Source organism: Dicentrarchus labrax, unplaced genomic scaffold (genome assembly GCF_905237075.1).
Source record: "Dicentrarchus labrax unplaced genomic scaffold, dlabrax2021, whole genome shotgun sequence".
In the NCBI taxonomy this organism is placed as follows: Eukaryota; Metazoa; Chordata; class Actinopteri; family Moronidae; genus Dicentrarchus; species Dicentrarchus labrax.
Window position 1 is genome coordinate 2,679,954 of NW_026136707.1, and position 13,535 is coordinate 2,693,488.

Below are 13,535 nucleotides of genomic sequence, written 5' to 3' on the forward strand. Positions count from 1 at the left end.
AAAATGTCACAGTATAATGGTATTACACAGTTATTATCATCAGATACAATGACCCTTTAAAGATTGAGAACAGATGGGGGGTTGATGTTTTGGTTGAAATAACACTAATACAGTAGAATTAAATACTGTAGAAGAGCCAATGTACACAGTATGATAACAGTACATTTTCATACCACGTATACCACGCTATCAGAATACCACAACCTGTGTTTGTGTTCTCGTGTCTGTGTGTTCAGATGTGACTGATGATGTGACTGTCAGGCATTGCTCCAGCTGACCATACTGATAAACAGGCCAAAGTGCAACAACTAACTTCCCGTTTTAACAGGACAGCGCCGTGCACCTGTCACACAGTATCTCTGTCTCACATCTCCCCCTCCTCGGATTAGTGTTTCTAATATCCCTCATACAGAGAGCCTCAAGCAGAGATGAGGAGCGGGCTACAGGTGTGCCAAACTCACTTCTTTCTAACTCCACACACCCAGATATTCATTTTATTTTCCAACTTGCAGCCACATGAGGTTTTATTCAACTTCCCCAACACCTGCAAACAGACTTCGATGTACTAGGGGGTTCCCCTTTATATGGATTACACTGCTTATGGACTGTAATGTGTTTTGTCTGATCATTATAAAGCATCGTGAGCACACTTTTGCACCGTGTATGAGGAATATTTGCTCTCAGCTTGTGGACTACATTGCTCGTCTGCAGAAGCCCACAGACTGGAGGACGCGATGACGCTCCTGGCTGTAGATCTGGAAGGACCTCCTCCTCTCCGCTGACTTCACCTCTGACAACACAGCAGGCAGAGACCATGGTAACGGAAACATTTAACAAAGTACAAGCCACACACCAGAAGCATTTTATGATCATAGATCTTACCTCTTCTATCTAAAACCCGGATAGATGGCAGGCAGTGGATCACATGGTGGCGATACCCAGGCTCATGGGAGATGGGATTGAGGAAAAAAGCTGCAAAGAAGCCCTCATTTCTTTTACAAGAATCCAACAAATTACACACACAGTCTCAGTTTAGCGTATAATCTTGTAAATATGGGCGCTCTTTAGCACAGCAGGTGTACCCTGACTGAGTTTCATCACTCACTTGCAGTTTGGAGCTGCTGCATCTTCCTGAGCTCGTGCATCGTGTCCTCCAGCCCTCTGATCTGGTTGTTGTGGAGAAAAAGAAGTCGGAGGCAGGTCAGATGATTTAGGGCCCCTGTACGAGAGACCAATCGGGATCAGTTCAGTTTATTATATTCTATTCAAATCTTGTCAACGACAAGTCAGGACTGCAACAAAATCCATAAAATGTATGTGTCATCTTTAAAAGTACACTGAAACCAGAGTCTGAAAAGTCAATACTAAAGATCAACCTCACATCTCTTACTCCCACAGGCCAGTAAAAACATTTTAACACCTTTTATTGCCATATTCAATGGCGTGTTATCATCAAGGTTAGAGGAGCATTACATTTATTTTTCCAGCTGATGTCCAGGAATTTGTCTAGGAATTTAATTTCACCTTGAGCCACCTATTGCTTTTGACATTATCTTCACATTCAGAGGAGAAATGAATAGAAAAAAAGATCACCAGAAATAGACTTGATGTTGTTATTGTGGAGGTAAAGTTCAGTCAAGCAGCAGTTGAGGGAACGACAGTTGAGCTCTCTGATCTGAAAGATTTGAAATAAAAATAAATGTCACTCAATTTTAAACTTAAAAGATCATCCTGTTGCTGAAATACACAAAGCTTTACCTTGTTGTTATTCAGCCACAACTCCCTCAGAAAGTGAAATCTTGATAAGTCAGGCACGCCGGGGAGCTTTCTGTTCAGCAAAACAGAAAGAAATTGTAATCTCTGTCTAACGTTAGATTTGTGAAATGACATAGTATGAATCTCAATTTCCCTGCAGCTGCAGTGAAAGCTGCAGATAAATCTGTTTTAAATACCCCATAAAGATGTGTCTTACCTTTTGGTGAGGCTGAGATGGCAAACATCAACGTCCCTCCTTATTCCACTCTTCTGAAGGGAGTGCTTTATGTCCTGTGTTTAGGGTGAGAGAGAAAGAAAATACAAACAGATTAATGTGTCTTTGCTATCTGGGCTTTTAAAGGTGTTTGAGATCAACTTGTCTACCTCAGCCACCTCCATTGTCTGTCACCTTTGGAGTTTCACACCTGTTGCCAGGAGACTCCTGTTGTCGTTGAAATCACAACAAACAAAAAATAATATTTTTATTTATATTAATATTATACACGCTTGTTTTACGTTGGTTTGTCTTTCATGCATATATTGAGGTAGATTTTCTGTTGAATCTGGAAAAGATTAGTGATTAAATAGCTGCATCCCTCATCTGCAGTGGAGGCAAATGTCCAGCAGAGGGCAATGTTTCCCCAAACTTGAATGTTGGTTATCAGGTTTGTTGCTATTGTGGTTCCTAATGATGTGCAACAGAAACCCCAAAATATTTTCACTTTCCTTGAAAGTCAAACAGCTGATTTCACTGATACACACTTTTAATCAGAGACAGAAATCAGTAAAAGAAGTTGGTGCAGCAAAACAGTTTTTCCCTTTAATTGTCACATAAATTAACTTGGTGCATTTATTAATTACTACTGTAATTTGAGCAGTTGATTTGAGTATTTAGAGTTTGGTAGACTTTCTACTTTTCTTCCACAACATGTCAGAGAGAATTATTGTACTTTTTGTTTCCTGACATTTATGTAACAGCTGTACTTGTTACTACTTTAGATTAAAATATTTTTGGGGAAATACACGTAATCGCATTCTTTCCGAGAGGAAGATGAGAAGATACCACTCTCCTGTCTCTACATAAGGAGCTGGCTTATTTTAAAGACTGGGGCCAGGGACAAATAGCTGGCCTGACATTATTTCAAACAAGCTGTATCACCAATAAACACATTTTATCTTGATTGTTAAATATCTACACAAACAGAAATGTAAAAAAAGCAATTTGTGGTTTTAGAGGGAGTTATGTGCTGTAGTAATTTCTTGATCAACCACAGTTTATCCATACACCCAGCACATCTGCGTAGCAACTGTGGACGCAGCACATAATTCCCTCTGAAACAACAAATTGTTCATTTGTACATTTCTGAACTACTAAACACAATGTGTTAATTAAAGGGAGACGGTTCACCCCAAAATCAAAAATACATATTTTTCCTCTCACCTGTGGTGCTGTTTATTCAACTAGATTGTTTGGTGTGAGTGTCTGGGTTTTGGAGATATCAGCCATAAACAAATGTTACTCAAGATAATCCACATATATTGTTGTGAGCAGTTCCATGAAGGAACTATTTTCTTTCTACGTATAACTATGCAGAAGGAAGCGTGTATTTACTCATGGATGAGAGGCTCGTGCTCGTGACAGCGCAGGATGTAACCATTAATGGCATCCTCCTCGGCTGAGCTGTGACTTTAGCTAGCTCAAAAAAGCGTGCTTCCTTCTGTGCTGTGATACGATTGGTGGATGTAGTTCACTAGAAAGAAAATAGTTCCTACATGAAACTGCTCACAACAAGGTCTGAGGATTATTTTGAGTTACCGCGTCATTGCTGTTATGTTTTTCAAATGTGTTTTTTTTTGGGCGTTTTGATCACCATGCCATCTGGTTCCATGATCCTGTGTGGATCCTGATTAATATAAACTGGAAATGAATATATACTTCATAATAAATTGTACTTAAAGGAGCAGTATGTAGGATTTAGTGGCATCTAGTGGTGAAGCTGCAGATTGCAACTAACTGAATACCGATCATGTCTGTATTTGACGACCTGGGAATGTGAACGAGAAGTGTTTAGGAGAAACTACAGTGGCCACAAAATTAACAAAAAACGCGAACGGCCTTATGTACAGTCAGTGTTTGATTTGTCCATTCCAGGCTACTGTAGGAGCACGGCGGTTCAACATGGCGGACTCCATAGAAGGCGACCTGTCTGTAGATAAAAAATGCTCATTCTTAAGTTACGAAAATACAACAGTTCTTATTTTTAGGTGCTTATACACTGATGAAAACACACCTCTGCATTTTCTATTCAATATTCCATTCTTTTATATTTATAGATCCTCTTAAATGTTGCACACTGGACCTTTAAGTAAATGTATTTGTTACTTTCTACCCCTGAAAAGTACCATTGATTGTCAATCTCAGGGAATAACAGACACCGTCCTCCATGTCTTCAGTTGGGATCTTTGCCAAACTCCGTTGCCACAATGACCTTTCTTTCTTGGCTTTGTTCCAGGTGTTGTGCATTCCTTTTGTTCCCCTCCGGTCGCCCTCGCCACACCTCCCATTACTGCATGTGGGCGCTTCCTGATCACGCACACTCTCCTGCCATGCTGCTTGTCAATATGCTATTAACCCAGCCACCTTTCATTTCCCATGAGGGTTAGGGGCAACCGAATTCCGGCTGCTGTTGAGTTTCACTGTTGCTCCGTGTGTGCACCGAGAGGGAGTCAGCTCTCAGCTTTCTGATTCTTTACATAGTGAGAGCACAAAAGCAGGGGCCTATCATATTCACTCTTCCGCATTCATTTAACCTGGTCCTATAAGAAGCTCGGGGTGGGGGGGGGGGAGGTGTTGAAGTGTAAATAGTCTTCTGAGAAGAGCCGGCCATGTTGTCCTTTATTTTCTGTCGGAAGTGGAGTGAATGAGCCTCTGGTGTCCCCTGTTTGAGGAAGAACAAAAGAGAGAGGAAACAATAACAGAAACTGAGTGTGAAGTTTAATGGTAGCCTGGGTTCACCTGCTGAGGAGATTTAAAACCAGAGGCAGGAAGGAACAATTACATGTTAAAGCTCCGGTACTTCTATTCCTCAACATCTTTCTGACGACAGTTACTCGTTACTTTGGATGTTTAGAGTCGTTCACTCATCTCCGATCAAAGATTAGCAACAGTTAAAACTAGAAAAAGCAAACTATTTTTTCCATATCATACAAGCTCTGACCCTGCTGTACAATGACAATGCTGCTCCTTAACTTCCATGTCTTATACACAGATGGCAAGGATGCTAACTTTTTGCCTGGGACATGGAGTTTTAGCCTCAGTCTTCTACTGCAATGTCACATATGAAGCCATCAAGTGCACATAAAGCAGCTGTTATGAGATTCTTGTTTTAAGTCGGCTGGAAAACATTAAAAGTGAGCTGGGAACATTGTTTTTAACCAATTTATTGAGCTAATTTTAGCTTAAATAGGTTGCTGTGTGATAAAATCTGCTCTTCAAAGTAATAATTTATTCAGCAAAATCCCTATCTGCTGGCAAGAATTGAGCCTGCTCTGCCTCTGTGAATTGTGAACTAAAAGTTTGAAATAACAGTAATAATAAAAATGTAAATGAATGATTTCAGTGGTAAATCTGCCACATTATCACTGCAAAACTGTATTTGTGCATCGACACAACAGAAAGGTTGAGTGGCGTACAACAATAACTGAGACTATGGAAGGGTTGCTTAGCAAACGGAAGAAAATAAACTCATCAAATATACTAAATGGAAAAAAGTATGTGGACACCTGAACCAAATGAGATTGTTAAACATTTCATTCCAAAACTATGGGCTTTAATCTGGTATTATAAGAGCCCTGGCCTCCATTCTTTTAGTTTTAGGGGCTCTACAAGTTTTTGGAAACTGGATACAAGACAGTCAGGTCAGACACCTGGTGTTGCGCAATAAGGTCTAGCTTGTGATTGGCGTTTCAGTTCATCCCAAAGGTGATGGATGAGGTTGAGTTCAGGGCTCTGTCAAGTTCTCCCATACCAACCTGGTTGGTTTCTTTGAGAACCATGTTGACACAGGAAGGAGCCAAACACAAACTGCTGACACAAAGTGGAAAGAACACTGTCTAAAGTAACATTGTATGCTGTAGCATTAAGAGTTGCCTTCATTGGAAATAAAGGGGCTCAAACCATAAAAAAAAGCCCCAGACCAAAAGAACCTTTCTACCTGTCCCACTTTTTAATTTTATTTTATTTTTTCAACTTCTTTTCATTAATCTTCCTCCTTTCCTCCCCTTTTAACCTTCCTTCTTACTCGTCTTCCTACCTTCATGTTTTCTTTATTTCTTTCCTAAATTATTTCTTTCTTTACTTCCTGATCTGAAATCCTGAAAATAACCAAAATTCGTGGGATGATATTTCCAAGTGACTGCAAAAATAAACTCTTGCTTTTCTTCACAATGACCACTTTGAATACTTGAATACATTTTGCAAATATGTATTTTTCCCTATACTCTTATTTTTAATAGTTATTTGTAACTGTGTGTGCTCCATCTGTGTGTTCCATCACAACCTTTCACTCAGGAGAAGGAGCACACATCCTCGAGCCTGTACTCCGCTCTCCATCCTGAAAAAGGTGCTCGTGTGATAATAAAACCCACAAGTGATCTGCGTATCGGCTTTCATTCACACGAGCAACAATTAGTGTCTCTGCATGACGCCTCTTTTCAAATCAGTAAGACAAGCCTGGATTGAATGTTGCCCACAAAAGTAATCATATCTCTCCTTGTTTTGTGCAGCGGACGCACACAAGACTCCAGTTAGTCTGGGCACTCGAATCATTAGACGGGTGACTGACAGGGATTGAGAGGTAAAGCAGAGGGAGGATGGCATAGACAGACAGCAAATTACACACAGACAATATCAGCTTTCATTCTTGAATTAAACGTGTGCCTGAGAGAAGGCAAGTCACAACGTGGAGGGTATCCAATATGAGAAACTAACCAGAAGGTAGAACGTGAGTTGGTGTCTTAGATCATCAGCTGTGTACACATGTATGATTAATGCTCCATCACTACTGAAGACGGTGGTTAATAATGAGCAGCTGTGGGCTGGATCAGGGTCGTATAATGTTTGCAGTAATTTGTCTGACACACATGATAAAACAACAGCTTTCAGAGGGGTCAGACTTTCAGAGGAAACTTAGTGAAATTGCTCGGTAATTGATGGCTCATCAGAGTTTTTCCGCATCTGGTTTTTGGCTGGGTTGATTTGTTTAATTGAATTTAAAGGCTTTGTCTGAGAACAGTGATGTATTAGACCTATTTCTATTACTGTCCCTATAGACTGCATAATTAAAAATGGTCTCCATGATGTCCCCCCACAGGTTTCTGAAGAGCCGTCCTGACTCCGCCGGCTCATCCATAAATGGGCAAAGATGTGCAGCATGGGTAGAGAGCTGAGGGCTGGATGAACAGCCACCTGTCAAAGCGCCCATGCCCTTAATTATGCATAACTTTAAGCATTAATATAATTGTAACGAGTGAGTTATATAAACATTTCCCACCGGTACAGTTGTCATGAACGGGGAATTTAGCTATAGAGTCGGAAACCGTTTGTGTACCAGGCTGTAAACATGTTTATTTCTGCTGTAAAGTTGGTCATTTTAATATTGGGCCTTATGGAGACCGACTCACTTCTGTAATCAGCCTCAAGTGGCCGATTAAGGAACTGCAGTTTCTGTTACTGGTTTCATTTGCAGCCACAGAGGTTGCTGTTTGGTTGTCCCTGTGGTGTTTTCACGGTCCAGTTGCCTTCATTAAAATGGAGACATGCATTCAGTGTTTGACAAAACAAATTCAGAAACTAAAAACTGGAAAACTGAGTCAAAAAAGCAGACAACCACGTGTATGATATTGTTCAAGGCACAAGTTATTTTGTATGATTTGTCTTAATTAGAACATGTTTGTTGTATATTCTTGCTTAATAAACTCTACAAACTCTAGCATTCAATAGACAGACAGACAGACAGACAGAGAGCTGGTTTTCACCTGACAGAGAAACTACACTACTGTACTTTTATTTTGAAGAACAAAACACACATTAAGCCACACAATATTTGCTCTTGTTTGTATGTGATCAGAGAGGCAGGCATGCCAAATTTACCACTATACCATCAACAAGACACATGTAGAAAGGTTTAGCAAACTTCTCACTGGTGGTGCCGTGAGACTTCATACACACTTTCACTCCTCACAGCTCGAGCAGCGGCAGCTTTGATTTTTCAGTTTAGTGAAGGAGGGAACAATTTCCTCACTTACTTTCCCCTCAGATTGAGCTAATGGATTCAAACAAGCAGGAAGATTCTGGTCACAGCAGCTCAGCTACGGCGATGACAGACTACTTAATAATTTATATGAAAACCAGAGGGATGGGAGGAAGAAGCTACAGTACAAACCAAACTCACTCAGCATCACAACAGGCCTGACAAACAACAGTTTACTGCAAATATTACTTTAAAACTAGAGTACCAAAGCTGACACATATCTCCCCAGCTGCATAAAAATCTGATTTAAGTTTTAAATCAGTTTTGAAAGCTGGCGTTAAACTGCCAGACCTGGACAAACATAGATCCAGGTCTTTGTTGTTATTTTATGAGTCTAAAATATATTTATGGAGCTCCAAAACAATGTTGTTTGAATGTGATTTTATTTTTTATTTAATGTGTATTTTCTTATCCATTGTGTTGTGTTATATCTGGAGTTGCTGTAGCGAGTGATTTTCCTCAGTGTGGCATCAATAAAATCTGTCTTATCTTATCTTAAAACACTGTTTCTGTCTAATTTAAAATATAGAAACTGCTGCATTCCCAAACATAGACCAAAAACTAATGTTGACCTGAGTTCTAATAATTTTTTCTACAAGCCTACAGTTTAGGGTTTTTTTTTAAAAGTATTTGCCTCTTTCCTGCCTTCTCTACAGTGTGAAGGAACATATTCTTCCAAACTGTCATCCTCATATTTCACTCAGAGATTCATTATTCAGATATTTAATACAATAATAAACAAGTTTAAGCCCAATTAATCTGCAGTGCGTGATTACAGGAATTCTCCAGTGACCTTATAGGTTTACATTGTCTGGTGCCTAAAACGATCAAATCTTCCACTTTTTGAGTTCCTATTTTTTTGTATTTCTCTTCATCTTGATAAATGTTGACAGAACGTAAAAACAATGGAAATAAATCCATGATTTTATCCTCGAAGAAATCTGATGTATTTTATAAATATATCAGAATGTTGTAAATGAACCAAAACAAACTACAAAACCCACGTGTTAATGAGCCAATGACTCAGGCATGTAATCCCATCATCATCATCATCATCATCATCATCATCATCATCATCCATCATATGGATGTAGGCATCAGCATCCAGGATCAAATTTGAAACTCTCCAAAATAAAAGCAGTGGGCGGGGTTATCTTACGAGCGTACATTCGTGACGACCAATCAGAGCCTCCCAACAGACACGCACCTGAGTATCTGCCAAAGCGAGAGGCGGGCCGGCTCTATAAAAGCCCGGGTCTCACATGTACTTCACCCAGCATCAGTCTACTTCAAGTCGGACCTACATCTCACCCCCCCCGAAAACCCCCACACCTCCCTCTTTTCTCCGAAGCAAGCATGCACCTGAGCGCGTACGAGTCGTGCCATTCCTTGGTCGTACTTTGCATCCTCCTGAGGAGTTGCCAAGCCCTGAAGAACGACGCCACGGAGCTCCTGTTCTCGCATGTGAGCGCGTCGGTGCCGGTGCCGGAGGTTCAGAGCAACGTGACCCTGAACCGAGCACGGAACGGCGGGAGAGGAGCGGCGGGCGGCGCGGCACACGACAGAGGCGGTGAGTGAGGAGGACCGGAGGATGCTGTCAGTATAGGGGACTGTAACGGGTGTGCGTGGTGCTCCAGGATGAGTTACAGACACCGTATTGAACTCTTTTAGGAAGCTGTTCTGTTACTAATGTAGAATATTTGTCTATGACCTTTATTTCCCGGGGTTATCTGGGCGTAATTTGCATGACATTAAACAGTTGTGGTATTTGACTACTGGTATCTAGGATGTGGCAATGGATTACTGTGGTCTAAGTACCTATTTGTAGTAGTTTATGTAGAATAAGGACCGGGAGGAACAGAAGCTTGCAGAAAATGCATTTAGCCCAAGATGTTGCATCTCCAGTTAACTTTTTTTTAAATCTTCTACTTCATTTGATTTCTTCATTGAAAAGTTCATGCAGCCAAAAGCTCTTGGTAAAAAGTTTAAGAATCAAAGTCTCCACATTTCAAAAGAGGGACCCATTAATCAGGCACTTAATCTCATCATCCCTCCATCATCATTCACACCCACTTACCACCCTCTTTAAAGAGGCAGATGTCATCAGAACACTTTAAAGCTGTTATTTGCAAAAAGTAACGTTTGTTTATCACACAGATCCTGCACTTGTAGATTAGTAGATGAATGTAAACTTACAATAAAGTCTTGCACAGACATTTTATAGATTACTTTATAAGAAGTCACTCATGCCATCATCATAGGATCATACAGTGGCTCTGCTGCAGAGGTTGTTTGCCTGCCCATCACCTCAGTGAGCTGAGGCAACACTCCAGTGTAACACACACCTGGCTGGCTGTCGTCCAGGCGGGGATGAGACGGGCCGAGGAGCCGACTGGGTGTCAGTGCGGCTGAATGGAGGTGTTCTCCCGTGAACAGGAAGCCTCTGATTGTGGCTCTCCCAGCAGCCACCGACCGTGACGGAGGGGAGGGAGGGGGTGAGGGGGGTGAGAGACACAGAGAGAGAGAGAGGGAGAGAGAGACAGAGGCTGTTCATTCATCAAACACTGACATAGAAAAAGGGGGGGGGTCATTGTCACTGAGGTGTATGGAGCTGTATGAATGGACCCGAGCTTGGGTTACAGTGGTGGAGGAGGGGGGGGGAGTGTTTTTAGCCTGCAGGAGAATAATACTGACAGTCGTAGCTGCTGCACAGACGTAATCCTCAACTTAAATCCCTGCCACGCTCATAAAAAAAAAAGTTTTTCCTTTCCACATGCCATAATTCCTCAACCTTTTGAAGTAGAAAGGTCAACGTGCTATTGTGCTGCTTCCCTGTGTTCCTGGGACTTGCCAGAGGCTACGAAGGAGCTCATAACCAATATAATGTACAGGCTAAAGGGCTGGGCTGTAATCCACTATTATCATACATTATCCTCTAAATATCATGATCCAATAATGATGCTGTGTTACTGTGATTGTGCTGAAAAGGACATTGTAATTCAAATCTCTCAGATAACTAATCTCTAACATTAGAAATGGAACAATTAGTTGATCAAGAAAAATAAATTGGATTTTATGATCTATTATCATCTATTACCTAGTATTTTAATAATCAAATTATTGTTTTGATCAGTTTTTGAAACAAAAACAATATTCTCTTGTTTCAGCCTCTCAAATGTGAGGATGTGCTGCTTTTCTTTTTCATACATTAAAGTTGACTGAATATTTTTGGGTTTTCGACTGTTTACAGACATTTAAAGACGTTAGCTTGAACTGTGGGAAACCCTTTAACAAGCTTTTTTCACTATTTAACATTTTCTAGACAAAATGACTAATCAAGAAAATAATCTGCAAATTAATTGATGATGAAAATAATCTTCTTTCTCCCAATTCTCATTTTATCTCCCCACAGATCGAAGCCAAATCGGATGCAGAGAGCTGAGGTCCACAAAGTATATCTCTGATGGCCACTGCACCAGCATCAACCCCATCAAGGAGCTGGTGTGCACTGGCGAGTGTCTCCCAGCTCAGATGCTTCAAAACTGGATCGGCGGCGCCTACGGCAGGAAGCTCTGGGGTCGCCGGAGCAGCAACCAGGACTGGCGGTGCGTCAACGACAAGACCCGCACCCAGCGCATCCAGCTGCAGTGCCAGGACGGCAGCACGAGAACGTACAAAATCACCGTGGTCACCTCCTGCAAGTGCAAGAGGTACTCGAGGCAGCACAACGAATCGGGCAACAAGTTCGAGGAGCCGTCTCTGTCGCCGCCACAGCTCCTGCACAAGCACAAGTCCAAGAGCAAGAGGAGGCTGGGGAAGAACAGGCTGAGCGAGAACTGGCACGAGACTGAACCCTGAGAGCCCGGCAGGCACACGGACTCTGAATCCACATAAACCGACTGGAGATTTGTCTCGGTGATAAGTGAGACACGCCGTCCAGAGCTGTGGATTATCTCTCAATGTGACTGGGACTTGATTTTTAGGTGAAGCTGGTTCCTCACTGTGACGGAGAACTCCATAAGGGCATGCTTCGGACTTTTTCTTGACATTTGAATCCACGTGGTTGAAGACGGTGTGAACAGAAGTGGGGCGTACAGTCTGCAGAGCTTTCTGGAACCCCCCCCCCAGCAGCAAACCTACATTGTCCCAGATGCAGCCTGTGTTCCTATATTCATTTAATATGCAGATGGAGGTCTGCAGTCAACTGTTGAGGCACCAACACCAGAAAATAACACCAAACATCTCGAAAAATCCCGTGTAAATACTTGTACATATATCAAATTCTTACTTGCCTTTTTTTTTGACATATGGCCATGTGTATAAAATTTTACTATGTAAGATTTATGATGTATGATGTAATATATTTTCTGTGCAACATATAATATGATACGTTTTGCTTAAGTGGCGTCAGCATGTGGGCGAAATCTGGAAAAAGCTTTGTCATCAATCAGCCCTGTAATAACTTTATATGAAATAAATATCACATTTTATCACATGTATTGTTGTCAGCGGAGACTTTACCACACAGGACACTACAGTTTGGGATTAAAACTTTAATCAGGCCAACAAGAAGTTAGAAGTTTTTTAACACACTGTTATATAAACTAGTACACAAGTAAAGATGTTTTAAAAATCATGTTGGAATGAATTTGACTGCTTTCTAATTGAGAGGCTGGTAGTCTCGCGATACCTGCAACTATAATCTTGTTTCTGCACAGTGACCCTGAAATCACGCGAGAACGAAGAACTGTGAGGAGGAGTTGCAGCTGCCGATACTTTTCCCAAACATGCGTCAAGCAGCTACTTAAATTTAAACGGAAACGAAATAATTTCACCTTTAAAAATCAAAGTTGAACCAAAATGAATCTTAAATAGAACAGAACTGAGTGCACAATATATTCTCTTAATTTTTCTCCAGCCATAATTGTAAATTGTATGATCATTTTATGTTTCAGTGCATTTTTTTTGAGCAGAAAGACGATAACAGAAATATTACATTGTGCATTTTTACTACAATACAGTCCGAGGAACTGGTACTTTAAATAAGTATTTACATTTAAAGACACTTACACCTAATTTCAACATTATACATTATAGTGGCAAACACTGTATTATTCTGACAAAAAAGAAAATCATGAATCAAAGTCTACTCCACATCTCAGTGTCGAATACGGCTGCTTGATGGGTTATTTCTTATGTTTTTTAGGGCAAGCTCACTTTCTTTGCACATTAAAATGTGTATTAAAAATAATATATAAGGAACTCTTGAAATACAGTGCATCACCTGTACCACATAACATTACAATACAATACAATAAGATTACTTTTGATACATAACTAGACTAATTTATATTGCAATTACATTTATTAGAATCAGAATCAGAATCAGAATTTGTTTATTGCCAAGTAGGTTTTTATGCCTACGAGGAATGTGACCTGGTGCAGTTGGTGCATAAAAATATATACATA

At 40.7% G+C, this 13,535-nt stretch overlaps 2 protein-coding genes across 2 annotated transcripts; one reads left to right on the forward strand and one right to left on the reverse strand.

The window, feature by feature from the left end:
* Positions 1-492: 492 nt before the first annotated feature.
* Positions 493-2,170, reverse strand: LOC127367317 (leucine-rich repeat-containing protein 72). Its single transcript, XM_051407070.1, has 7 exons — positions 2,140-2,170; positions 1,973-2,046; positions 1,759-1,828; positions 1,594-1,675; positions 1,106-1,219; positions 883-972; positions 493-790 (listed from the first exon to the last, which is right to left on the reverse strand). Exons 1-7 carry the CDS (start codon positions 2,152-2,154, stop codon positions 693-695), a joined length of 543 nt encoding a protein of 180 aa, XP_051263030.1. The 5' UTR covers positions 2,155-2,170; the 3' UTR covers positions 493-692.
* Positions 2,171-9,349: 7,179 nt separating this feature from the next.
* sostdc1a (sclerostin domain containing 1a) lies at positions 9,350-12,561 on the forward strand. The gene is made up of 2 exons (XM_051407527.1): positions 9,350-9,636; positions 11,479-12,561. The coding sequence occupies exons 1-2, from the start codon at positions 9,423-9,425 to the stop codon at positions 11,922-11,924; spliced, it is 660 nt and encodes a 219-aa protein (XP_051263487.1). The 5' UTR covers positions 9,350-9,422; the 3' UTR covers positions 11,925-12,561.
* Positions 12,562-13,535: the final 974 nt, after the last annotated feature.

Bases quoted from the DNA above. Each gene is read 5' to 3' on its own strand.
- LOC127367317 (XM_051407070.1), bottom strand. The intron at 1,829-1,972 runs GTAAGACACATC...TTTGCTGAACAG, and splicing joins CATCTCAGCCTCACCAAAAG to AAAGCTCCCCGGCGTGCCTG. The intron at 1,220-1,593 runs GTGATCTTTTTT...TCTCTCGTACAG, and splicing joins CAACATCAAGTCTATTTCTG to GGGCCCTAAATCATCTGACC.
- sostdc1a (XM_051407527.1), top strand. From the start codon at position 9,423: ATGCACCTGAGCGCGTACGAGTCGTGCCATTCCTTGGTCGTACTTTGC. The intron at 9,637-11,478 runs GTGAGTGAGGAG...ATCTCCCCACAG, and splicing joins CGCGGCACACGACAGAGGCG to ATCGAAGCCAAATCGGATGC.